Source organism: Lissotriton vulgaris, chromosome 1_1, assembly GCF_964263255.1.
Source record: "Lissotriton vulgaris chromosome 1_1, aLisVul1.2, whole genome shotgun sequence".
NCBI lineage: Eukaryota > Metazoa > Chordata > Amphibia > Caudata > Salamandridae > Lissotriton > Lissotriton vulgaris.
Genome location: NC_141685.1, coordinates 1,585,271,696 through 1,585,297,659, shown reverse-complemented (window position 1 = coordinate 1,585,297,659; position 25,964 = coordinate 1,585,271,696). Strand labels below are relative to the sequence as shown.

The following is a 25,964-nucleotide window of genomic DNA, read 5'->3' as shown; positions in this document are numbered from 1 at the left end:
GGGAAATGATTCTACAACATTGGCCCGTGATTAATGCAGGGATTCTAGAAATTGAGCTCCCCTTATTCGCTTTAAAAAAAAGTAAGAATTTTAAGGACCACTTGGTTCGAGCAGCCCTCCCCAGTCCTAACCATTCTTCTACTCTTGAAGCGGCATGGGGTCTGTCCCCCATTGTTGGACATGTGAAATGTGGGGGATGTACTGTATGCAATTTGACCATTGAAGGCAAAACACTAGTGTTCAATAATATCACGTTCAAATGTAACACTCTTACAAACTGCAATACAAGTAATATTATTTATCTCATCCAATGTCCCTGTAATAAAATCTATGTGGGCCAAACATCACAAAAAATCAAAACCCGCATCTGCCAGCATAGAAGCCGTATTAGGTGCAGGACACCGAACGCTCCGCTGGTAGAACACTTCACGGAAGCAAAACATGATGAGGATGATATCCGCTGGACTGTTCTAAAGGCACTGAAGCTACCCCAAAGAGGAGGCAGCATGGCCATTCTACTAAATAAAGAGGAATTGAAGTGCATAATAATGCTGGACTCTATCCGTAATGGACTAAACCGGACAGAGGATTGGACTTCCCTCCTCTAAGTCAGGCACTGCTCTCTGCATACCATGTCCGTCAAAACATATGCAGATTTGAACGAACAATGACAATTACTAAATGTACGTTTCATGACCAATTGCTCACCCTTCACAACTGGATAATTGATGGAGTACATATGTGTTCTCGAATACAAACTAAGAGTGAGTCTAATGCTATGAATGTATTGTGGCTACGAATGTTATATAGACAATTTTGTGTAAATAGTCCTATACAAGTGTTATATAGACAATTTTGTGTAAATAGTCCTATGTGTATAATGGCCGGGCTCCTTTGGTCAGCCCCTTCACCTCCATGAGCACGTACCTTCACTCGTTTTATCACCTCTAATTTAATCACCGGGTCGCGTAGTAAAATCACACTCGCGTTATCACAATTATTGCCATTCTCAGACCCTCCCAAAATGGCTGCCCCATTTCTATCCCTGTACCTTGGTAAGTCCTCCCTCGGAATGGGCTCTAGACCATTCCATAATGGCTGCCGCAAATACAGTGGGAATGGCTAGTCCTTCCTCCATTTTAGCAGCTCACCAGCCTTAAACCACCCGGAAACGAACCGAGCAACACTGGTGCAGCGGATTCACGCTGACGGAGAAGAGGAGAGAGACCATTGTGCCTCCACCTTCAACCCACCAACGAGCATCTCGCCGACTAAGGTAAATGCCGGCCCTGGCCCCCCCAAAAAGCTGGACAAATATGGCCAATGTTGATAACCCTAGCCGTAATCTTGCGCCTTATTTACTTAATTTTCCTTTTAAATCCAGCCTTCGAGACCGCCATACTAAAGCGGCCACATTCGCCAAGGAGCAACGCACTCCCAAATCCGAGCCCCATTCACAAGGAAGACTCGTGGAACTACGCCCTTTCAACCAAGTCATTCTTGACAAGGTAAAGGCTCTGCCCCGGCACTCGTTATGGGCACTCACACCAGACTTAGCTTTTATCCTTCACAATGTATTTTCTGGTTCCAGGCACCTTCAAATCCTGGGCACTTGGCAGTACCCCTAATGCCCTGCTGCGCCTGGCCAAAATAACCATAGAGACTTGGCAGGTCAGTGCTAATTTTGGCTATGAACACAGCCATCGCCGATTTCACCCCACCCGGTCGAACTGGCCCTCACGAAACCGGCACGCATGTTATTAGTCATTTTAAACGTCCGCCGCAATGGCGATCAAGACGCAAAATACCCAATGGACAGAATGCGCCACCACTTAATGTCTCAGTAATTCGTCACTTTTCTCACGAGCACCGCAAATTAAAATTCACAATGACCGTGTGCACAAATCATACTGTCAACCCCCTGCTGACTCCCTGCTCCGTTCACTAGCCTATCCTGATACCTGGCTAATCGGTCACTGATATTTCACCAACTCACTGCGCCGATTTCTGGTTACCTAATTTCTTCACTCACGGAATATTATTTATACTGATGTGACGCAACTTCCACGGAGCCCTGAGTTGGCCCCCACTTGCATGAAATTATTCCACACAGTTCAAATAGAACTATGAACCCAAGATATTGTCTCTGACCAGGAGTTGCCAATTAGCCACATATTGACCTCGCGACCACAAATGTTTTTAAGTCACTTTTTCAGGCGGATGCCTCATGCTGTTCTCTCATTTTCCTTCCCTTTACTCCCACAGTCGTTCATAATGGAAACAGGCAGTGATTAATACAGTCCTGATGATGATCCCGGTTCATTAGGAGCCAGGGGATTGAAACGTTGGCGCTTAAAACAGTGTTGCATGAAATCAATTTGTATATTAATCTGTATACACTGTATGTCGAAACTTGCTAAGATTGATTATTAATTTGCAAGCGACAGTTGTCTCCAAAAACTTTCTTTTGCCTGTAACAAATTTTCCTTTTGATTCACTTACTTTCTTTACCCTATGGTCTTTCTAATTCTTGGGATAGGTACAGGATTGTGCCCTATCTAAATGTTTGTATGTGACCCTCTTTAGGTCAATAAAATTTCTTCTAAATCGAAATTAAACATTCCTCGTCCGGCTGGGCTAGGTAGCTGAACTATAGTACTGATTGTGGCCTATAAGTTTATTTGTTTGTTTATTGAATTCTCTGAGGACCCTTGTTCTCTTTAACACCATTCTTTAGCAGCGCAACCGATCCCTGGTGCTCCGCCTTGCCTCATAATAGCTCGGCTATTGAACTATTGGGACCGTGATGTCATCTTACGGCTGGCTAGAGATAAGGGCAATATTTGTCATCAGGCCTGACTTTTCTGTCGCAGTCCAATCTGCGTGGCGTGAGTTTGGTGCAGTTAAAAAATTCCTTCCGTTTGAAAACCTCTCACGCCATGTTGTATCCTGCGCTCCTCCATGTGGGACCAGAGGTGAATTTCAAAATCTTCTCGACTCCTAAGGCGGCGATGGAGCATGCGAAACAATTGAAGAGACGCCGACGCAAGACTTAGCATTAAGAGGAGGAATAATGATATTAATGGTGGGCTGTTATTGTGTTTGCTCTGTGGCTCCTCCTGTTGGTTGGATTCACTTTCTGCCTCATGACTCTATGATCACTGCTCACATATATGGTCAGGGTGAGTGTTTTTAGGTTACATGTAAACTGGATTGGATGCCTTACGTTTAAGTATTTGCTCTTGGATCTTAGCACAGGTACTAGACCTGATCAGCCACCTCCTAGGAAGTGGGAGCGCAGTAGCACTCTTTCGCCCCCTGAATGGGAGATCCCCACACTATGCTATTTTTTTGTTGTTCTTTCTGGGCTGTGTTTAGTCACGACTGGGATGGCTTTTGCAAGTTGAGTGTGCCGAAGTGGGTGGGGGTATGAGGGGGTGGGGTTGTTTGGTATAGTTGGCATGTGTTGAATGCATTCTGTATGCACCCTGGCGACTTGCTTTGCCTCATTTATCATGCACCTTTATGCGTCTGATGTTTTATATGACACATGGGCAATAAGTTAAGATTCCTCACTTGGAATGTCCGTGGGCTTAACGTATCCCAAGAAGATCCTCACTGTGTTAGACTGCCTGGACAGAATGAATGTCCAGGTAGCCCTGCTGCAGGAGACCCACCTTACTAAGCTCTCTGAGAAGAACGTGGGCACGAGATGGGCGGGGTGAAGGTAGACTCCTCTTATTCCACCTACTCACGGGGAGGGGTGATGAAACTCGTTAAGAAGGGTATACCATTTCGAGTCCATAGCACAGAAATGGATGAGCAGGGCCAACTGGCTATTGTACATGGGAAGATTGGTGGCACAAGTGTGCTTTTGGTTAATGTTTATGGTCCTAATGTGGACAATCACTCCGTTTTTGCAGATGTGTGGTGCCGCGTTTCTGCTTTCCCTACTGCTGAAATTATTTTGGGGGGGGGGGATATTAATACATGCTTGGAAATTAATGTGGATAGAGAGGGCTCAGGGGCTGGGTGACACAGGCTATCCACAGATGCACTCCTCGAAATACTGGACGCTGGTGATCTCCATGATATCTGGCACGTGCAGCATCCTGGCACCAGGAAAGGCACCTTTATCTCCACTGTTCACAGCACATGGTCCCGCTCGGATTATTGGCTTTTCTCGGAGGCAGTGTGCCCCTAGGTGGTCGATGTTCAGTATTTGGCAACAACTCTTTCTGATCATTCCCCTATACTCCTCGAGATGAGGGTGCCTGATTACGAGAGACCTCCGTTCTCATGGCATTTGCAGCCGTCATCTTTGACAGATCCGGTCTTTAAACATACTGTTGGTGAAGCAATTCATAACTACTACACAGAAAATGACAGTACGGTTGAAAACGTGGGAGTTCTGTGGGAGGCATTTAAGGTCCAGATTCGGAGGGTATGTATTGGAGCACAAGCTGGAGTCCTAAAAGATCTGTGTCGCAGAATCGACAGGCTCGCTGCGGACATAGCCGCCTTGGAGCGTGATTACATTCGGAACCCTGTTTCCGAACTACTATCTAAGATCTGTGAGATCGTATCGGAACATAATGAGACAGTGAACCCAAGAAATGGTGCACAGATCTCGTCCGAGCACTGCTAGCTATTAAGGGGAGGGGGGACGACCTAGCTGCTCGTTGGCACAGAAATTGGTGGCTCTGCGTAGCCAGACTTACATCACCGAACTGCTGGACGGGGCGGGAGTGGCACACTTTGACACCTCAGGAATTTGCAGGGTGGTGCTGGACTTATATCGCTCCCCACTTGCAAAGCGGCAGACCTGGATGGAATCCCCAGCGAGTTTTATAAGGCCTATGTGGATGACCTGGTACCGCCGCTGATGGATGTCTTTGCAGAGGCGTATGACTCAGGTTCTCTCCCTCCCTTACGGAGGCCCTATTAGTACTGCTTTTGAAGCCTGACAAGGCGGCAAATGCTTGCGACTCTGACCGACCCCTATCAATTATCAATATCGATACCAAAATATTGGCTAGGATGATTGCTACCAGACTTCAGCCCTCAATCTTGTACTCCCGGACAAGCCAGGGTTCGTGCCCTCCGCTCTATCTTTTCTACATTACACTATTTCGAGGGGGATTGTCAGGCGGTGGCAGTGTTCCTCGATGCCACCAATACGTTTGATACTCCCAAGTGGGAGTATAGGTTTACCGTCCTGCTGCGGATGGACTTGCCACCTTTTTTTAAAAAGTGGATTTATCTTCTGTACACGGCACCAGTCGCCCGGATTCGTGTGAATGGCTGAGTATCTGCCGCCTTCCCCATCAAATGTGGCACGCAGCAGGGGTACCCCCTGTCGCCCATGCTCTTTGCGCTTGCCCTTGAGCCGTTGGCGTGCAAGTTGCGCCAGGGACATACCAGGGCATGCAGTGGTTTTGACAGCGGCCTTTAGTGGTATCGATGTATGCAGATGATATGCTGCTCTGTCTGCGAACCTGCCATATATCTATTGGAACTGCTGTGTGAGTATGTCCAGTTCAAATGATACTCTGGACTGGGCATCAACTGGGATAAGTCCACTGTGTTCCCGCTGACAGCTGGCGCCAGGGAGATGGAACTAGATTTTCCCCTGCAGTGTTCAATCGACCTGGTGAAGCACGTGGGTGTATGGCTACACAGCGACCCAGAGGTAGTGATCACTGATAATTATGGCCGTGCCGTTAACACGATCTCCGAAGAAGCTGCGCGCTGGGCGGATCGCATAGCAGTCATAAAAATGACTTTTTTACCCGAGCTGCTTTACTTGTTCGTTAATATTGCCATTCGCTTGAATGTCGTGTATGTTTAATATGCTGCAGTCGACCCTGCTAACGTTTGTCTGAGGCGGGGGTAATAGATCCCACTGCAGTTGGAGTGTGCTGGTGCAACCGTTTGTGAACAACAACATTGTTCAGGAAAGACACTGACAGAAACACGATTTTACACCACAGGAGTGCACATCCCCGCAGTCTAAAAGCTAACTTACCCTATGGGCAATTATTAAGAATAAGACGGAATTGCTCAGAAATACAAGACTATGAGCTGCATGCCCAAGCATTTTGCTGTGATATGCAAGAGCTTGGTTATCCACGGAAGCTCCTCAAACATTCTCTTAAGCGTGCCAAATATACGCCTAGAGAATGTTTATTACAAATCAAACAGCGCGCAAGTTTGGAGAAACTTGTGTGCGTCACCACCTTCTGCCCGGACACACACAAACTAAGACAGGCTGTATTAAGAAATTGGCATTTGTTGGAGGGGTTGAGCTGCCCGTTCCCCAAACCCATTTTTGCCTACAGAAAAAAACGCAGCATTCGCCAGGAACTCATCCGAGCTGATGTGGTTATTCCTAAGCCCAAGAGCGACTTATTGGCGCAATGGAATCTCAAGCCTATCGAGGGCCACCACAAGTGTGGTAACTGCGTCGCCTGCTTCAGCACAATAGAAGGCGACGAGTTTTTACATCATGCGATCAAGTGGAAGCACAAAGAATTTTCTAATTGCAGAACAAAGAACGTTGTGTACATGATTCTATGTCCGTGCTAATTAATTTACATTGGAAAAACCAGTCAGCAAGTCAACCAAAGAATAAACCAGCACCGATCGCGAATTAAGAAAAAGGTGATGTCTGCTCCAATGATGGAGCATTTCTGTGAGAAGTCCCACAATGAACAAGAATTCAAATGGCCTGTTCTGTACACTATGAATTCCAGGTCAAAATGCCACGACGTCGAGCGCGTTCTGTTACAAAAGGAAGCGTATCTGATTTTAAAATTTAACAGTGCACAGACTGGTTTGAATAACCTGTCTGAGATAGCGCATATCTAATCACATCTGTCCTGATTTGCACCGGTTAGACATCCCTTGTTTGCCCGCTGGTCTTGGTCCTCTATCTCATGAGAATAGGTCCCTGGCCCCGAGAAGCCACCTAAAAAAAACCCTATGCAATATGATACAGAAATATTGTAAAAAAGCAAGGTTGTGTTTTTTGAAAAATTCATGTCTGTAATTACTGAATACAAGTTCACAGACCTATTGTAGCTTTGCCCTGTGGCCATTGCTTTCGTTGTTCTGTCTTATATGTTGTGGGTCACGGCTGTGCCCACTTGTTATTTTGTTGCTCTTACATTTTTGGTCTATTTTGAATTAATACGCTTAATTAAAAGCTTTTTGTCCGGCTGGACAATAAACACTACACTTATTAGGTGTTTTGATTATTTGCTTGAAACCTATTTTGTTCATAAGTAGGGACCACTGTTCTGTAAAATACCCAAAACGCTAGCACATCCTAGCAGAGTCATTCTTTGCCTTAAAACAAACAATACATCAAATATTTGGGAGTGATATACCCATTACTTCCAAACTACGATAAGGTGTTGACGATAATATGCCCAGCACCTACTCATGATTTTTCTGACAATAACAATTTTTTTTTTAAGTAATTGCGATTTATGGGACTACATGCCCCATAATGCATCAGCACAGTTTCTGCATATAACAAACAGGAAACAGCGGCGGCCATCTTTATTGAGAGAAATTTGAATCCAGCAGCACAGAGCAGCAGCTCCAGCTACAGGTATTTGCCCCATTTGCACTAACACGCGCTCGCCTAGCGCTAAACTAGCAAGAACATCCCACTAAGGTCGCGCTTTGTTTTTCCCTTTAGAACGCTGAAATTAACAACCCCTTTCATGCGCAAACGAGAGATGAAATCAAGGTAGGCAACCTTTCTTCGAATTCTCCAAGCGAGTGTGAAACACCATTTGCACGCCGCTAAGCCTCGGAATGCCAATCTCTCCCATATCTCAGAATCCAAATTGATGGTTACGCCGCTCCTAATGGATCCAGCCAGCACTCGGCACTACCCAAAGTAAAAGGTACGCTTTCACTTCCCCAAACTGACTCCGCCACTAGCATATTGAATGAATCAATCATGTAATTAAAAAACATCCTTAAAATCTTTCTAGGCTTCTCTGTTCGGCCACGCTATTCATTTAAACGGACCTCCTAAAGACCTCCTCTGAAATTCTACATTGAGCAGCCTTGGTATGTAGCGCACACCGTCATTATAGCTACTTCATGGTAACAAGGAGCCCACACACTAGACTAAGCAAAACATTGCTTAAGTATCCTACAGGTACAAGACACATACACCCCTGATGACAGACCAGTGACTCCAGTCTGGTCTAGAAACGCGTCGGCAGTGTTGTTTGGGAGATACAAAGTATCATTGTTGTACAAAAGCTAGGACCGGCTGGTCCAGCATTAAAATATATATAAGTCATTTAATTACTTATATTCTATCCTCCCAACCCCTAGTTTCTCTCATTCAGTGTTTGCAAGTTTTTTGTTATTTGTGATAAAAATGTTTGTATTATTTTTTCAATAATTGTTTTATTTAATGTCTGATGTGAGAATACTTTCTAAAGTGTGACATAATGGTTTCTAAATGTGTAAATAGTCTTTGCCTTTAATGTTTGTTAAAGTTTGTTTAGCCTTGTAAATATTTGCAATCCATGTCTTTTTCTATCAGCAATTCTTTGAAAATATAAAAAATACAAAATGATTGACACAAAATAATGGTGTCTAGGGAAGCGACAATAAATTGGTTTCTTACCCTGTATCAAAAAAACGTATTGAGTCACTGTGGTTTGGGTACTTTGTGTTGTTCACTATTGATATTAGGTCTAGCCCTCACCACATAAAGGACCTAACCCCTTTTGTTCCCAAAAGGTGCAATCGTTTGAGCACAGTGGTTTTGAGGCCCCTTACTTGCGCCTGTATTACTTATGCGCCTAGGCGCAGAATGAGCATTTTTGGTACTATCCACAGATGTTCCTGCCACATACGGCTGTTGAGGCGGATTCAGTGCTCTCGTTGCCTCTGGTTGCGGCAGCCTTGACAGGTGGCAGGGGGGGGGGGGGGGGGGCGCGAGCACTGCACAGCCTGGCTATGAAAAACTCTAGCTAAGAGAGTACATCTGGATTATTTATATGCCCCAACGTTGCCACTAGCAACACACCCTGGCATCTCTGCTGCACAAGAACCGGCGGCCTTGAAGGCACTGGGAAAGGTGGGGATTACCAAACTGGGTGGCTTGTATAGCCAGGGCCATTTCTGGTCACTGACGAACCTACAGGGCGGAAGCGACGCTGGTGCTGATGCTGAATTTCACGTATGTGCGGGTGCGGCAGGCAATTTGCGATGTTTACCCAGCATACCTGGCCGAGCCACGTACATTTCTGGCACCGCGGGCGGGGCTGGCGAGTGCGGAACGCAGGGGCCTGATCACCAAACTGTACAACGCGTCTCTTAGGGAGATTGATCTCAGCGACACCCCTCCTACAACAATTGGAATGCTGTCTTGTGCAGCACATTATTGTTAGATGCCTGAAAATTCTGCTGTACATGAACTGGGTGCTCGACGGCGAACCGAAACCTTCACATAATTTATTTCAAATACATAAATCATCTCTATTTTACACCGCTTCAATTGCGAAGGTTTGGCTTGCGTGAACATGCACGCTGTGTGTGCTGTGGGCAGGCTGATGCAGATTTTATGCATCTTGCCCGGAATTGCACTGGAATATATAACTTCTGGTTGAAGGTCACGCGCGTGTTTACAGATGTTGTAATGGAAACTGTTGAGTGTGTGCCTGCTATATGCCTGTTGGGGCTGGGTACAGAAGCTTGAACCCTGCAATAGGCAGCTGTTGGCCATTTCCACTTTGTTCGCCAAGCGGGCCGTAGCGCAGTGTTGGGGAGCGAAATCTGTTCCGACTGTTTAGAGGTGGATCCGCGACCTGCTATACTGCAGGGATCAGTTGGATTTTTACGTGGAGGAGCTTCCCGAGGCCTCGTGCCCTAAGGAATTCTGGGCCTCTCTAACGGGGTACCTCCTTGGGAATCTAGACATGCAGTGACTTCTTGTAATAACGAGCTGTCTATATGTGGTGGGAAAGCTGAGATCGTTAAAGAGCAATGTCATGTGTCACAATGTACTATCACCAGGTGTATTACGCATATGTAGTCATGCCGGGATTGGGGGTGGGGGGAGAGTGGGAGGTGGGTTTGTTGGATGAGGTTCTTTTGCTGCTTAATAAAGATACTAAAAAAAGTCCTTTTCATGGTACAAACTCAGTGGAATAAATACATATCCTTACTTTGGAAATTGGTTGAGTAAGGCCATCCCAAGACTTCTTAATTTGATTTGCAACACACTGTGTGACCTAGGACTCGCTTTAAATTAGCCCCATTGCAAACAAATTCATTTTAGTAGTGGCAGGCAGTTTCCTGGAGACTAGAATATCCTAATAAATGGGGGATTTTAGTCCCAAAAATTTCAGTCGTACCTTTTCTGACTCCTGCCTTCACAGTAGATTTATGGTTACATAGAGCTTTGCACATATTATGTCCTAAATGTATCTGTTTGCCCTGGACGAATATATCTCGTTATCATGCTGTCTTTTTCCCAGCAGGGAATTACAACGCGGTTGTTACAACAACCGCGTTGTAATTCCGCATACCATTACTCCACAAGGGGGGGGCGCTGGATGTTGGAATAGTATAATGTACTATTCCAACTCCAGTCTATGCTGACAGTAGGGAAGGTGTTGGATTTTAAATCCGATACAGAAAAGGGGGTGGTGATGAACAGAGTGTCTGAATTAAGCAGACCACTCTTACCCAGTCCAAAGATCAGGGCTTGATCCATCACCGTTATTTATCTCACTGCCCCATCCCAGCTCAGAACCTGGCTATATGCAAATTAGTCTGTCCCTGGCCCAGTGCATCATGGGAACAGGGCAGACCAAACTACCAAGCCAATTCTTCACCAGAAAGGAGACAAGCTACCGGGGACCGGTTTCTGGCATTTCAGCCTCTTCGGCCCGGCTTGCTTGAATCCTGATGGAGCAGTGAGAAAGGGACTCATGTCTGAGTATACCCTGCCACACCTATAGTGGCCAAAAACGATACAGAAAAGGGGGTGGTGATGAACAGAGTGTCTGAATTAAGCAGACCACTCTTACTCAGTCCAAAGATCAGGGCTTGATCCATCACCGTTATTTATCTCACTGCCCCATCCCAGCTCAGAACCTGGCTATATGCAAATTAGTCTGTCCCTGGCCCAGTGCATCATGGGAACAGGGCAGACCAAACTACCAAGCCAATTCTTCACCAGAAAGGAGACAAGCTACCGGGGACCGGTTTCTGGCATTTCAGCCTCTTCGGCCCGGCTTGCTTGAATCCTGATGGAGCAGTGAGAAAGGGACTCATGTCTGAGTATACCCTGCCACACCTATAGTGGCCAAAAACGATACAGAAAAGGGGGTGGTGATGAACAGAGTGTCTGAATTAAGCAGACCACTCTTACCCAGTCCAAAGATCAGGGCTTGATCCATCACCGTTATTTATCTCACTGCCCCATCCCAGCTCAGAACCTGGCTATATGCAAATTAGTCTGTCCCTGGCCCAGTGCATCATGGGAACAGGGCAGACCAAACTACCAAGCCAATTCTTCACCAGAAAGGAGACAAGCTACCGGGGACCGGTTTCTGGCATTTCAGCCTCTTCGGCCCGGCTTGCTTGAATCCTGATGGAGCAGTGAGAAAGGGACTCATGTCTGAGTATACCCTGCCACACCTATAGTGGCCAAAAACGATACAGAAAAGGGGGTGGTGATGAACAGAGTGTCTGAATTAAGCAGACCACTCTTACCCAGTCCAAAGATCAGGGCTTGATCCATCACCGTTATTTATCTCACTGCCCCATCCCAGCTCAGAACCTGGCTATATGCAAATTAGTCTGTCCCTGGCCCAGTGCATCATGGGAACAGGGCAGACCAAACTACCAAGCCAATTCTTCACCAGAAAGGAGACAAGCTACCGGGGACCGGTTTCTGGCATTTCAGCCTCTTCGGCCCGGCTTGCTTGAATCCTGATGGAGCAGTGAGAAAGGGACTCATGTCTGAGTATACCCTGCCACACCTATAGTGGCCAAAAACGATACAGAAAAGGGGGTGGTGATGAACAGAGTGTCTGAATTAAGCAGACCACTCTTACCCAGTCCAAAGATCAGGGCTTGATCCATCACCGTTATTTATCTCACTGCCCCATCCCAGCTCAGAACCTGGCTATATGCAAATCAGTCTGTCCCTGGCCCAGTGCATCATGGGAACAGGGCAGACCAAACTACCAAGCCAATTCTTCACCAGAAAGGAGACAAGCTACCGGGGACCGGTTTCTGGCATTTCAGCCTCTTCGGCCCGGCTTGCTTGAATCCTGATGGAGCAGTGAGAAAGGGACTCATGTCTGAGTATACCCTGCCACACCTATAGTGGCCAAAAACGATACAGAAAAGGGGGTGGTGATGAACAGAGTGTCTGAATTAAGCAGACCACTCTTACCCAGTCCAAAGATCAGGGCTTGATCCATCACCGTTATTTATCTCACTGCCCCTTGTTGTAAGGATTTTAAATCCAACACCTTCTCCCCCCTCCGCAAGTCGTTGTTCCAACTTGCGGAGTAATGGTATGCGGAATTAAAACGTGGTCGTTGTAACTACAGCATTGTAATTCCCTGCAGGGAAAAAGTTTTGTGGTAAACGTGGTTTACCTGCCCTGGTCAGATAGAAACTTAGTACTCGTGTAATAAATGTCTCATACTAACTTTTCCAGTGCAGTTTTGATTCCTAATTTGGACCTGCCATTCCATTGACTAACTTTAATGAGGTACAACAATGCTTCAATACTCTTGATAATTTAGTAGTCTTTTTGAAGCACTATTGCACCCTTATGCAATGGGCAATAATAGCCTCTATGGATTCATTCCATACCCAATGAGTTTGAGAAATGAGGGGTGGCTCTGACCTTATCGGCCCACCTTCCAGTTTGTTCCTACTCCCTAAAATCCCCTCACTTTCGTTGGTAGGAGGAACTCCAGAGCTATTTATAACTTTTCAAATCCAAACACCAGACGTGTACAAAAGGTATTGAGTGGGAAGTGTTACAGAACTGTCTTTGATAAGCTTTCACATCTACTGCACCCACTGTATTGACATCATTTGAGGTAGCCAGTAGATCCCTCATCCCGTATGAGATGGGTATCTGATCTGCATGATAGCTGGCCTGGCCACTTACCAGTATGCTACATATGTGGGATCTGCTCGCCACGCAGGTAGCGCAGGCACTTCACCTGCTGGTGGCCTTCTTTACCTCCTTAAATTAACTTGCTCCTTACAACTCATCTCATCAGCTGGCTTATGGTGATTAGTTCCATATATGGATACATTTTCGTTCCTGGACAACCTGTACTCTTTCACGCTTCTCCTGCAGGCACTAGCCCAGGCCTGGTGGCCTCAGTGTGTAGGGCTTTCTGGCTTCTTCTGTGGTGCTACACCAATCTCCTCTGAGGAAATGGTCGCTGCAGCTCAGAGGCTTCTGGGTAAGTTTGGTGGCAAGTGGCTAACTAAAAATCCGAACTGGAAGTGACCCAACATCATATTCCTTTGTCAAATTCCCTCCCCAGTGCTGTCTTTAAATAACAAGTGGTATTTTACTTTGTGGAGTTTCGAAATGTACTCAAAAGTCAAAACGTCCTTTCTACATATGCATTATTTAGATCTATTGGTGTTTAATGCTGTTCCAGATATGTATTTTACAAAGGATATATTGGATATATATGCAGTTTCTCGCTACATGGAACTCAGTGCATTAGAGGATATGTGCTTGGATCATAATGTAATCCCCATGTTGCCGAAAGCTGATACATTTTTCATTCCACGCTGCACAAGATTAAAGTTACCATTCCCATGGATTTAAGGGCAAAAGGCCTCCGTAGGAAAATCAAATGCTTTGCTTTCCTCTCATTTTGTTTTATAACTCTTCATAATCAGAGGTGGCAACTCATCAATTAACAGCTGTCAGCTAGAATCCTCAAAAATAGATGACCTCGGTACTTCTAAGCTATTGAAATATATATTGTAATGTGTAGTTCCTTATGTAGCCGATTAAGCATCAACGTTGTGTGGTATATTTATTTACTAAAGCATTCATATAGAACACTGTCTACTGGAAGGTATCAGTAGACTGTACATAAAACATGGTGAAGTGGATATACTTTACCAATCCATATAATAAGCTACAACATTCAAATACATTGTGGGTGGTGCTATACAATAAAGTGAGACTAGATGAGGAGTAGGGTCATGGATAAAAGAAAGAGTAAAAAGGGACTTCTAGTTTAAGATACATTGATGGCTAGAGAAGAACGTCTTAAATTAGATGTTTTGTGAAGAGAACATTTTTCAGTTTTTCACAGTTTGATTTATGGGTGTTTAGTTACATTTATAAATAGTAAGATTTTCTAATGTTCGGTTTGAGTTGGAATTAATGAATCAAATATTTATGGATGCATACAAAATTGCCTTTGCAGAATAAACGTGTTAAGGAAATACATGAGGAGGTAGAGTGTACATGAATTCTACATCAGTTGCACAAACTTCTATTCTCAAGTCACCAATATTTTTGTTGCTTGAGCTATACCTAACCTTTCGCCTCTGTCTTGTCATTCAGCGCAACTGTTTGGAAGGCAGGGAAAGTGGTTGTTTTTAATATTTATAATTACTTCAAACAGCTTTTTGTAACAAAAATATATATATTGTATGCAAAATTAAATGTGTCAATGACCGAAGTTTTTAAATGATTTCATTTTTCTTTATTATTTCAAAGGTTCCGCAGGGGGTAAAAAAAACCAGTGAGAGGAAAATGGAGGTAATCTGACATTTTTATATTGCAGATATGAACATATTGAAATGTTCCCGTAGCCATAGATTTTAATGACAATTTATATTTTGAATTCTTTGTCGAGCTTGGTCGACAAACCATGAAGTGGGAGGGTAGATAAAATTTAATATGTGAAGCATGTGCTGTAAAAAAAAAATCCCAGATTGTGTAAGCGGATATCAACAAGATGTCTATCCTGCAATTTGTCAATGGCCAATGGAAAATAAAAAAAAAACATCAAGTAACTGGATTGGTGCTTATGTGAGAATTTTTTTCCCAGCTGGTTTATTTTGTAATATAAACTAATTCAGGCAGGTCATATTATGCTCTGAAGGGTTCCTACAAGAACTGAGTCTGTGTCCTTTTGCCTGGAAGACTCTATGTAGAATTACATCTTGTGCTTTCTGTCTTTGACAACTTTTGAGCATACAATCACTTATGATACTAAACTCGTAATGTGGACCATTCTTTTTCTTTTTTCGATTACCTTACCTCTCCCAGTGAAATGATTTAAAGATTATGTACTTTTTAGAGCCCTTTTCTGCCTTCCACAAGGACTACGTGATCCTTCGCACGAATCCTTTGTTCACTGCTGTTAAAATGCACATAATTTCTCTATTTTTGCTGTGTGTAAACGTGTGGTGAGTGTTCTCTGAATAGGCTGAGAAGTATCACTACTTGAAAGGCTGTCACGCTGTTTTTATTAATCAATCAATCAATCATCAACATTTATATTGCGCGCTACTCACCCGTGAGGGTCTCAAGGCGCAGAGGGGGGGTCGCTACTGTTCGAACAGCCAGGTCTTGAGTTGTTTCCTGAAGGAGAGATGGTCCTGGGTCAGCCGTAGGAGAGTGGGGAGGGAGTTGCATGTCTTGGCTGCCAGGTAGGAGAAGGATCTTCCTCCAACGGTGGATTTCCGAACTCGTGGGACGGAGGCGAGGGCGAGGCTGGCGGATCGGAGCTGGCGGGCGGGTTAGTAGAATGTGAGGCGGCTGTTGAAGTACTTCGGGCCCATGTCGTGGAGAGCCTTGTGTGCGTGGGTGAGGAGTCTAAACGTGATCCTCTTGTTGACGGGGAGCCAGTGAAGGTCTTTCAGGTGGGCAGAGATGTGGCTACGTCGGGGGATGTCCAGGATGAGTCGTGCTGAGGCGTTCTGAATACGCTGGAGTCTTTTCTGGAGTTTGGCTGTGGTTCCAGCGTAGAGGGTGTTCCCGTAGTCCAGACAGCTGGTGATGAGGGCCTGTGTGACCGTCTTCCTGGTTTCCGTGGGGATCCATCGGAAGATCTTTCGGAGCATGCGCAGGGTGTTGAAACAGGATGATAAGACGGCGTTCACTTGCTTGGTCATCGTGAGGCAGTCCCAATCCTTTTCAAGTTTTTAAAAATATTTTTAACTGTTCAGACTTACTAGTCTTGGGGAGTGATGGCGAAAACAAGAGCCTTCTATCAATCAATCAATCAATCAGAGTGCTTGTAGAGCGTGCTACTTACCCGTGAGCGTCTCAAGGCGCTGTGGGGAGGAGGTGGGTGCTACTGCTCGAAGAGCCAGGTCTTGAGGAGTCTTCTGAAGCCGAGTAGGTCTTGTGTCTGCCGTATGTAGGTAGGGACGGTGTTCCAGGTCTTGGCGGCGAGGTAGGAGAAGGATCTGCCGCCGGAGGTCGTTAGTTGGATGCGGGGGACAGCGGCGAGGGCGAGGCTGGCGGAGCGGCGCTGGCGGGTGGGGGTGTAGAAGCTGAGTCTGCTGTTAAGGTAGGCTGGTCCGGCATTGTGGAGAGCTTTGTGTGTGTGGGTGAGGAGCTTGAAGGTGATCCTCTTGTCGACGGGTAGCCAGTGTTCTTCTCTCAGGTGGGGGGTCGTGTGGCTGCAGCGGGGGACGTTGACAATCAGTCGGGCGGAGGTGTTTTGGATGCTTTATAGTCGTCGTAGGTGTTTGGCTGGGATTCCTGCATAGAGTGGGTTGCCGTAGTCCAGTCTGCTGCTGACGAGGGCCTGTGTCACAGTTTTTCTTGTTTCAGGATTCCTGCATAGAGTGCGTTGCCGTAGTCCAGTCTGCTGCTGACGAGGGCCTGTGTCACAGTTTTTCTTGTTTCAGTCGGGATCCACTTGTAGATCCTGCGGAGCTTGCAGAGAGTGTTGTAGCAGGAGGAGGAGATGGAGTTGACCTGTTTGGACAAGGAGAGAGAGGAGTCTAGGATGAACCCTAGGTCTTGTGCATGGTCTGTGGGTGTTGGTGCTGTTCCCAGTGTGGTCGGCCACCAGGAGCCATCCCAGGCTAAGGGGGTGGGTCCGAGGATGAGTACCTCCATCTTGTCCAAGTTCAGCTTCAGACGGCTGCTCCTCATCCAGTCGGCGACGGCCTTCATTCCCTTGTGGAGGTCAGTTTTGGCGGCATGTGGGTCTTTGGTGAGGGAGAGGATGAGCTGGGTGTCGTCGACGTAGGAGATGATGTTGAGGTTGTGATGGTGGGCCACTTGTTTGAGGGGGGCCATGTAGATGCTGAAAAGCGTCAGGCTGAGCCCTGGGGGACGCCGCAGATGATGTCGGTGGCTTCGGATCGGAAGGGTGGGAGGCGGACGCTCTGGGTTCTGCTGGAGAGGAAGGACGTGGTCCAGTCAAGGGCCTTCTCTTGGATTCCGGCTACTAGGCGACGTGTCTTTAGAGTGCGATGGCAGACCGTGTCGAATGCGGCCGACAGGTCTAGGATGATGAGGGCTGATGTTTCGCCGTTGTATAGTTGGCGCCTGATGTCGTCTGTGGCGGCGATGGGGGCTGTCTCGGTGCTGAGGTTTCGTCTGAATCCGGGCTGTGACGGGTCCAAGATGTTGTTGTCTTCCAGGTGGTGGGCCAATTGCCTGTTGACAATTTTCTCTATGACCTTTGCCGGGAACGGGAGCAGGGAGATGTGCCGGAAGTTCTTGAGGTCCTTGGGGTCCGCCTAGGGCTTCTTGAGGAGGGCGTTAATTTCGGCGTGCTTCTAGCTTTTCGGGAATATCGCTGTTTTGAAGGAGATGTTGATGACCTTCCGTAGTTGGGGTGCGATGGCTGCATCTGCTTTGTTGAATACGTGGTGAGGGCACGGGTCTGACTGAGATCCTGAGTGGATGGAGTTCATGACCTTGCGTATCTCGTTGTCGTTGACGTTGGACCAGGAGGTCAGGCGGATGGTGCTGGTGGTGTTCACAGGGGAGGTGGAGTCTGGCGTAGTCACGGCGGTCGTGGATGTCAGCGATTTTGCGGTGGAAGAAGATGGCTAGTGAGTCGGACAGTTCTTGTGAGGGTGGGATGTCGTTGGCGTTCGCGCTGGGGTTCGAGAGTTCCTTTACTATGCTGAAGAGCTCTTTGCTGTCGTGTGCATTGTTATCCAAGCTGTCTTTCAAGGAGGGTCTCTAGGCTAATCTGATGAGGTGGTGATGTCTGCGGGTGGCGTCCTTGTTGGCTGCGTGGGTATTCGGTGTGCGTTTGTGGAGCTATATTTTCTCCAGTTTCCGGCATGTGCGTTTGGAGGTCTGGAGCACGTCGGTGAACCAGGTGGTTCTCTTGCTGGGGTGGCTGTTGGAGGGTTTCTTGCGCGGGGCGAGGGTGTTCGTGCAGTCGTTGATCCACTGTCTGAGGCTGCAGGCTGCGGCGTCTGGGTTGGTGAGGTAGGTGGGTGGGTTCTGGGCGAACGTGGTGATCAGCCGGTCTTCTGTGACTTTGCTCCAGCAGCGGCGAGGCAGCTGTTGGGTGCGATGGTGCGTGGTTGGTTTCTTGAGGGTGAAATGAATGCAGCGGTGGTCGGTCCAGTGGAGTTCGGTGGTGTGGTCGAAGGCGAAATGGGTGCCTGTGGAGAAGACGGGGTCCAGCGTGTGGCCGGCGGCGTGGGTGGGTGCGGTGACAAGTTGTTTTGAGGCCGAGGTTGGCAAGGTTGTCCATCAGAGTGGCGGAGTTGGCGTCTTTGTTCTCGAGGTGGAAGTTCAGATCCCTGAGGAAGATGTAGTCCGTGGAGGCGAGTGCGTGGGTGCTGGCGAGGTCGGCGATGGAGTCGCTGAACTGTGCCCGGGGTACGGCGGGTCTGTAGATGAGTGTTCTTCTGAGGGTGGTTTTGGGGTCGGTGTGGATCCGGAAGTGCAGGTGTTGGGCGGTGTTGAGGGTGTCATCTGCGTGGGTGGCGACCTTGAGGGTGGGCATGTAGACGATGGCTATTCCTCCTCCGGTTCCGTGGGGGGCGATCCCTATGGGTGAACTTGTAGCCGTCTGGGATGGCTATGGCGATGTCGCGCGCCGAGGAGTCGTTCCACCAGGCCTCGGTCAGGAAGGCCACATCTGGGGCGGAGGTGTCAAGCAGATCCCAGAGCTCGACGAAATGTTTGAGTGCGGACCCGGTTTTGAGGAATATGCAGCAGAGGTGGTTGTGTCCAGTCCCCAGTCCTTGGAGGTTTGGTGGTTCTGTCGCAGGTGAAGCTGCAGGTGCAGCAGGAGAATGGTCCGTGGGTCCGTTTCGGGGTGGCCTGGAAGCAGGTGTGGTTTCTGCCGGCGTTGAGTGTGTGGAGGCTTCTGGCGTCGTAGTGGAGTCTGGTGTCGTGGCGTTCGCGGGGTCCAGGGGTTCTGGCGCTGGGCGCGGTCCAGGCGTGGACAGGCGCAGATGGGCTTGCGGCGCACCCGCGCAGCTGCAGCCATTTTAACGGGGCGCACGGGTACCGAGTAGTAGAGAGATAGTTTTACCCCTCTCTACCATAGAGTGCACATGTCGGTGCTAGAGGTTGGCGTGCTAGTCTGCATACGCCTCACACATAAAATGAAGGCTGGGCAGCGAACTTGCGCAACGGGCACGCTGCTGGTGCGCCACAGGCAAGCCTGTCTGCGTCCTGCCGTGCCCGAAGTGACCAGAGACCAGAAACCCTGCCCAAATCCAGCAGAAACCCATTCAGTATACAACTGGCATTTAGGACTCCCTGTGGAAAACTCAGCGACCAAAGTAGGCAAGTCGATAGCTGTATGGGGGAGTGCAAGTCTGCACCCACTGTAAATATGAGCTAAGAGTATTGGATAAATGTAACACACAAAATCAAACTACACAAGCAGAAACCAAGTCTTGGAAACTTGTATTAGTTAATAGTTGGTCCCTTCCTATGCACAAAACAGAAATCCGACTGCTATTGGAGGGGGAATACCTTGATGTTTTGTTTATTACAGAAAGCTGTCTCCACAACTGCTCCATCCCAGATATCCTATGGCCCTTCCTTCAGGGTTCCAGATATATAGACAGGATCGGATTGGAAAGGTGGAAGGCGGTATCGCTATCCTGGCAAGAGATGAATTTAAATGTGTTATGAGCCCCCTCACTATATTAGGTTGTGAAACTCTCATTTCACGATCACTTATACCCCAACATATACTCTCTCAGGTTTGCTAATTTATAGGCCCCCAGTGCCTTGTGCTGAGTTCCTGGATATCCTAATAGACAATTTGGCTAGTTTAATAGTGAAGAAATCTCATACTTCTATCCTCTGGGATTTAAATATTCATTTGGATAATACGAATCTCCTGCATGTCAAAAGGTTGTTACAGGAAATTGAGGGATTACAGCAAACTCAATGCATTTTCTCTTCTACTCATATCAAAGGTCACATACTTGACCCTTTAATTTCCAATGATCCTGAAATTTCTTTATCCTCCCCAAAAACTATGCCGTGGTCAGACCACTACTTTAGTCCCTTTGCATTACATAATATTGGAGTGCAAATAAAAAATCATCATCCTACTATTAGTAATCCATCAAGGAACTGGGCAAAGCTTAACCTGGAAACCTGGGGGGAACTATGAAATCCAATTTAAAGGGAAATATGGAGAAAGCATATAGAACTGGGAAAGCTGAATCAACCACTCGTTGGATATGATGATCCCGAAAACGATCCTTAAGCCAAAAATGAAGGGCAAAAGGGCGCCCTGGTTTAATGCTCATTTAGTGTCCTTAAAAAAGAATTGTAAAAAGTTGGAAAGGAAATGGAGGAAGGACTATGATCCACATCTAAGACCTAGATATAAGGTGGCTATCAGGTCTTATCATGACAACATTAACACCTTGGGTGCTATGGGTTTTCCCGCTGGGTGCTGAAAATCCTGGATGCCCATTGTTCATGACAAAGCCAGCTCGTCATAAACACAGCGCAGGTAATGCCCATGACGAGCTGGCTTTGTCATCAGCGCTGAAGACCAGGTGATATTTTTTTAAAACAAGATCAGTCAGGCTCAGAACTTCCCCAAGGAAATGTTTAAAGTAGTGAAATCCTTAACAACTTTAAATGATGATAATCTCACCTCCCAGTCCTCGGAGGGAAAATTTAATAATAACCTAGCTACCTTATTTCACAAAAAAGTCATGGATATCTATAGCTTCCTTCAGGGAGGAACAGGGGCAGTAACAAGTCGGGAAAGGGTCCATTACCGGGTTTTTAACATGCCCGCCCTCACTCCGTTTCCTCTCGTTAATAAAAATTAGGTACAAACTTTTATGGTCAATATCAAATCGGGATCCCACTAGACCCTGCTCCACTGCATATACTTCATAAAGTCGCTGAGGAGGTGAGCACATCGATAGTGGCAATACTGAATCAGTTCTTGGAGACAGGAGAAGTCCCGATCCCATGGAAACATGCAATTATCAGACCACTGTTAAAAAAATAAAAAACAGTTTGGACTCTTCCCAACTTACTAAATATCGGCCTATCTCGCTTCTACCCTTCATTGGTAAGCTGATAGATAGTGCCCCATTTACATGTTTCTCTGAGTACTTGGAAAACAGCCTCTACCTCCACCCCAGGCAGATGGGCTTTCTTGCTCAGCACGGAATCGGCTCTTTTGGTAGTCTCAAAAGAATTAAAAAATACTCTTGATCAAGGGAACTCTGCCGCCATACTACTTTTAGATCTAAGCGTGGCATTCAACACCGTGGATCACCTCATCTTACAAAACACACTCAGACATAGCGGTATACGGCATAAAGCTTTGGATTGGCTGGTATCTTTCTTGAAGGGCAGATTTTTTCAGGTCAAGGAACCTAGCTTCCTTTCAAATAAAATGCCACTGACCTGCAGGGTGCCACAGGGCTCCTCCCTCAGCCCAACTCTATTCAATATCTGTATGCGGCCGTTGGCTTACCTAGTACAGGATTCTGGCATCTCCATGATTGCATAAACAGATGACACACAGCTGTAGTCTCATTTGATTCTAGCGCCAAGATGGAATCAGACCAACTAGTGCCGTGCTTGGAAAGAGTAGTAGAGTGGATGACAAACAGTCGTCTTAAGCTGAATGGAGACAAGATGGAGCTAATGATCCTGGGAAACAAAGTTGTCCCTAGATCTCTGTCTAGCTGGCCAAGCCGCTTTTGGCAAGTCGCCAAGCTGCTTTTGGCAAGTCGCCAATCCCAAGTTCCTCGATCAAGAACCTTGGATTCTGGATGGACAAGAAATTAACAATGGCGATTCAAGCAAAGAAGTTAGCAGGGTTATGCTTTGGCCTACTTAGAATTCTCCTTAAGGTTCTGGAGCTGATGCCTACCCATATAAGGAAAACAGTAATACATGCATTGGTCATCTCACGCCTTGATTATGGAAACTCCCTTTACTTAGGTGCACCAAAATATGTTACTAAACAATATCAAATTGTGCAGAATGCTGCAGTTAGAATGCTGTGTAAGGTGCCAATTTAGGAAATAGCCGGAAAACATCTCAAAGCACTCCACTGGTTACCGATTGAGGTTAGAATAAAATTCAACACGCTATGCCTAACACATAAAGCCATTAATAATAGAGGTCCCCAAAAAATGAGAGACTTGATAGCGCTATATGTTCCCAACAGACAATTAAGGTCTGACTCTGAGCGCCAATTAAGAACCACCAGAATAAAAAGAACTAGATAGAGAGGTAGATATTTTTTGCGTCTGGCTCCTAAGCTATGGAACACCCTACCTCGTGAACTAAGAATCCTGGAAGTGGAATCAAACTTCAGAAAAAACCTGAAGACTTGGATCTTTCACCAGTACCACTAAATCATCCCACTTATCTCGCTCTCAGTGCTGGGAAGCCTCCGGGTAGCTATATGCTTTAAAAAAACTATAACATAACACATGCCGCAGCAGTTACAGGATTGCCAGAGGACCGGGTTACCAAGAGAAGAAACCAGTCTTTTAAAGTTTTACAATACAGATGGAAAGGAAGCGAGTCCCACTACTTAGCTACAAGGAAAGTAAAGGGTCTGCAACTGTAGTGTGCATTTTTGGTCCTGGATACAATAAAACGGTTAGCATTGGTTGACCTCAAATCTCGCGGAGGTATATATGGAGTCAAAAGATACCGAAGAAGAAAATGCCATTGTGATAAATGGTTTTAGTGGCAAGTACATATATACTTAAAAAAAGGTTATCTTTAGCCACTGGTAGTTTATGAAGCTTAGTCAAATGGCCAGAAATTGGCATGGAAGGTGGATCAGCAACTAACAACCAAGTCAGTGTTCTGAATTAACTGTAAGGGATTAAGCAGATAAAGTGAAAGCCATAAACAGAGGGAATTAAAGTAATGCAGACTAGAACTAATTGCCACATGTATCGAAAACTGACAGTACGATGGATGAAGAATGAGAACTTTTATCAAACTTTTGAAGGAAAAGTAACAGGTCGATGATTTATTAATCTGTTGTACTAATACCCTAGAAAGAACACGTGCCCCTCAACCATATGAACTACTTTCATCCAAAATCAGTGTTTGAAGGTTGTCGCTCATACACTGGGCAACCTCTTCTAAGCACTTATGAAAATTGCGTTTTTTCTCGGTTTCCATCCAATCCCCAAATAAACTGTCCCATGTGCTTATGACACAATTGAGATACCAAAAGATGTAATCATGCCAGCTATCATGGACCAGGGAGGGGCGGCTGTCCTGATCCTTCTGGATTTGTCTGCAGCCTTTGACACGGTCGACCATGCTATTCTGGTCCACCGTGTCACAGCTCTGGGGATAAATGGTATGGCCAGGGACCTCATTTCATCTTTCCTGGAAAACCCTACCCAGACAGTGAGGCTGGGAGATTTCTACTCCCCTATCTCTGCACTCCCTTGTGGAGTCCCACAGGGCTCCTCGCTAAGTCCTATGCTATTTAACATCTACGTAGCGGACTTAGCGAGGGTAATAAAGGCCCATGGGGTACGGCTTACATCCTACGCAGATAATACCCAGCTGGTTCTGGCAATCCACAGAGATGGTCCTATTATGGCAGCTAACTTCCAGAGAGCCATGCTCGAGGTCAGCACTTGGATGGCTTCGAACTGTCTGAGGCTTAACTCTGACAAGACCGAGATCATGACCTTCGGCAGGCTCTCTCCTGAATGGTCTTCGATCTGGTGGCCTGAAAAGCTGGGCCCACCACCTGTCCCAGTAGAAAAGGCCAGAAACCTGGGAGTGATTTTTGACAGTAAACTGTCCTTTGACCTCCATACAAACAAGGTTGTCTCTTCAGCATTCTTCATTCTGAAAAAAATTAAGAAATTATTGCCTTACCTCCCTACTTCAGCTGGGAAGACCCTGGTCTCTACCTTAGTTTTCTCAAAAATAGACTATGGGAACGCTCTCTTTTTAAACACACAGAAGCGTGTCCTAACGAAGTTGCAGTCTATTCAGAATGCGGCTGCAAGGATTCTTCTTAACATTCCTCATCGCAAGCCTACCACTCCTGCCATTCGTCATCTCCATTGGCTGAGAGTCGAGAGCCGTATCAAATTTAAGGCCCTCTGCATTGCCTATAAGGCAGAACATGGCGTTGGACCCAGGTTCCTCACAGAAGCCTTTCAGCTGTACACCCCAAGAGGCAACTAAGATCGGCTAACATCTGTCTCCTCCCTGTACCGCGTACAAGAACTGCCACCTGGGGAGACAGGCGTTTTCTGGTGGCCACTCCAAAACTTTGGAATCTCCTGCCACTGGCTATTAAAACTGCCCCGAACCTGATGAGCTTTCGTAGGCTCTTAAAAACATGGTTGTTCAACCAGTAAGTTAACGGCTGATTTCTAGTAGCTCCACAAGCGCCGAGACACCCCCGGGTATTTGTTGCTCTATAAAAATTTCGAAAATAAAATAAATAAACTAAAGGTGACACATAGATTTGAGCTTAGGGAAGAATCTTGTGGCACACCACATTTCACTGTTTTGGTAATTGAATGATAGTGAAGAATAGAAAATGCTTAGGTGCGATTGGTCTGGAAACAAGTTATCCAGTGTTGGTTCATGACGAACCTCAACTCATTGTTCATAGTATTTTAGGATGCCTCATGCCTACGATATGGGATGAACCCATTACTGGATATGATCTAAAATCTCATTCGTGATGATGAATAAGAACAGTTGTGTAATTAACACTTTTCCTGTAATTTTTGCTATTAAAAGGTATCCAAGAGATATGCCTGTTACTCCATGGAGTGACAGGGTCTTCTGAGGCTTTTTCAGCTAGTTCATTGCTAGTGATATTTTGCACATGGCAAAACTCAAGTCGAGAGCCTGATTTGATCAATTTCAAATTCTCAAGTTATGAACATAAAGTCTACATATAAGTGATCGTGCCGACGACCGTTCTGAAGATATTACCTTAATGGGTACACATGAGTTCACCCCTTCGACGCTCATGACGAGCTCCGCTCGTCATGAGGTACACCTCTCGTACACTCATGCCGAGCTGAGCTCGTCATGAACAATGGGATTTACAGATTTTCAGCGCAGGGGGGGAAAATCATAAGAGTTGATGGTGTTAATACGTTTAATCTATCAATAAAAAAAGAAGTTGGCACAAATTCTGGAGAGTCAGTAGATGAACAACATCTACGTGAGAAGAATGTTAAAGACTTCCTAGAGAGAAGTTTTCTTCAGTAATATGTCGCAAAATAATAAGTACTGTTTTTTACTTCCTTATTATAGTTCTTAAAACCCTTAGAGCCTTGGCAGCTGTTGAATAGTCAAACAGCCACAAATACTCAAGTCACATTAAGCTCTGTTTTAGCTCAATGGAATCGTCCCCCAAATCCCCTGAAATGTCTTTATCTGTTGCAATAAAGTCTAATGCAGAGGTCACCCAGTCATTGAAGTGCCAGTGGCCCAGAATGGGATAATTAACTAG

The 25,964-nt window shown here is 46.2% G+C and overlaps 1 protein-coding gene across 2 annotated transcripts in view; it reads left to right on the top strand.

Annotated features, from left to right (window-relative positions):
- The window catches only part of CAPS2 (calcyphosine 2), a 780,299-nt gene that overhangs the window by 224,538 nt on the left and 529,797 nt on the right, over positions 1–25,964 (top strand). For both annotated transcript variants that reach the window (XM_086918127.1, XM_086918122.1), the window contains exon 6: positions 14,771–14,812. In XM_086918127.1, the coding sequence (XP_086774253.1) occupies positions 14,771–14,812 (42 nt within the window). The remainder of the gene's footprint in view (positions 1–14,770; positions 14,813–25,964) is intronic.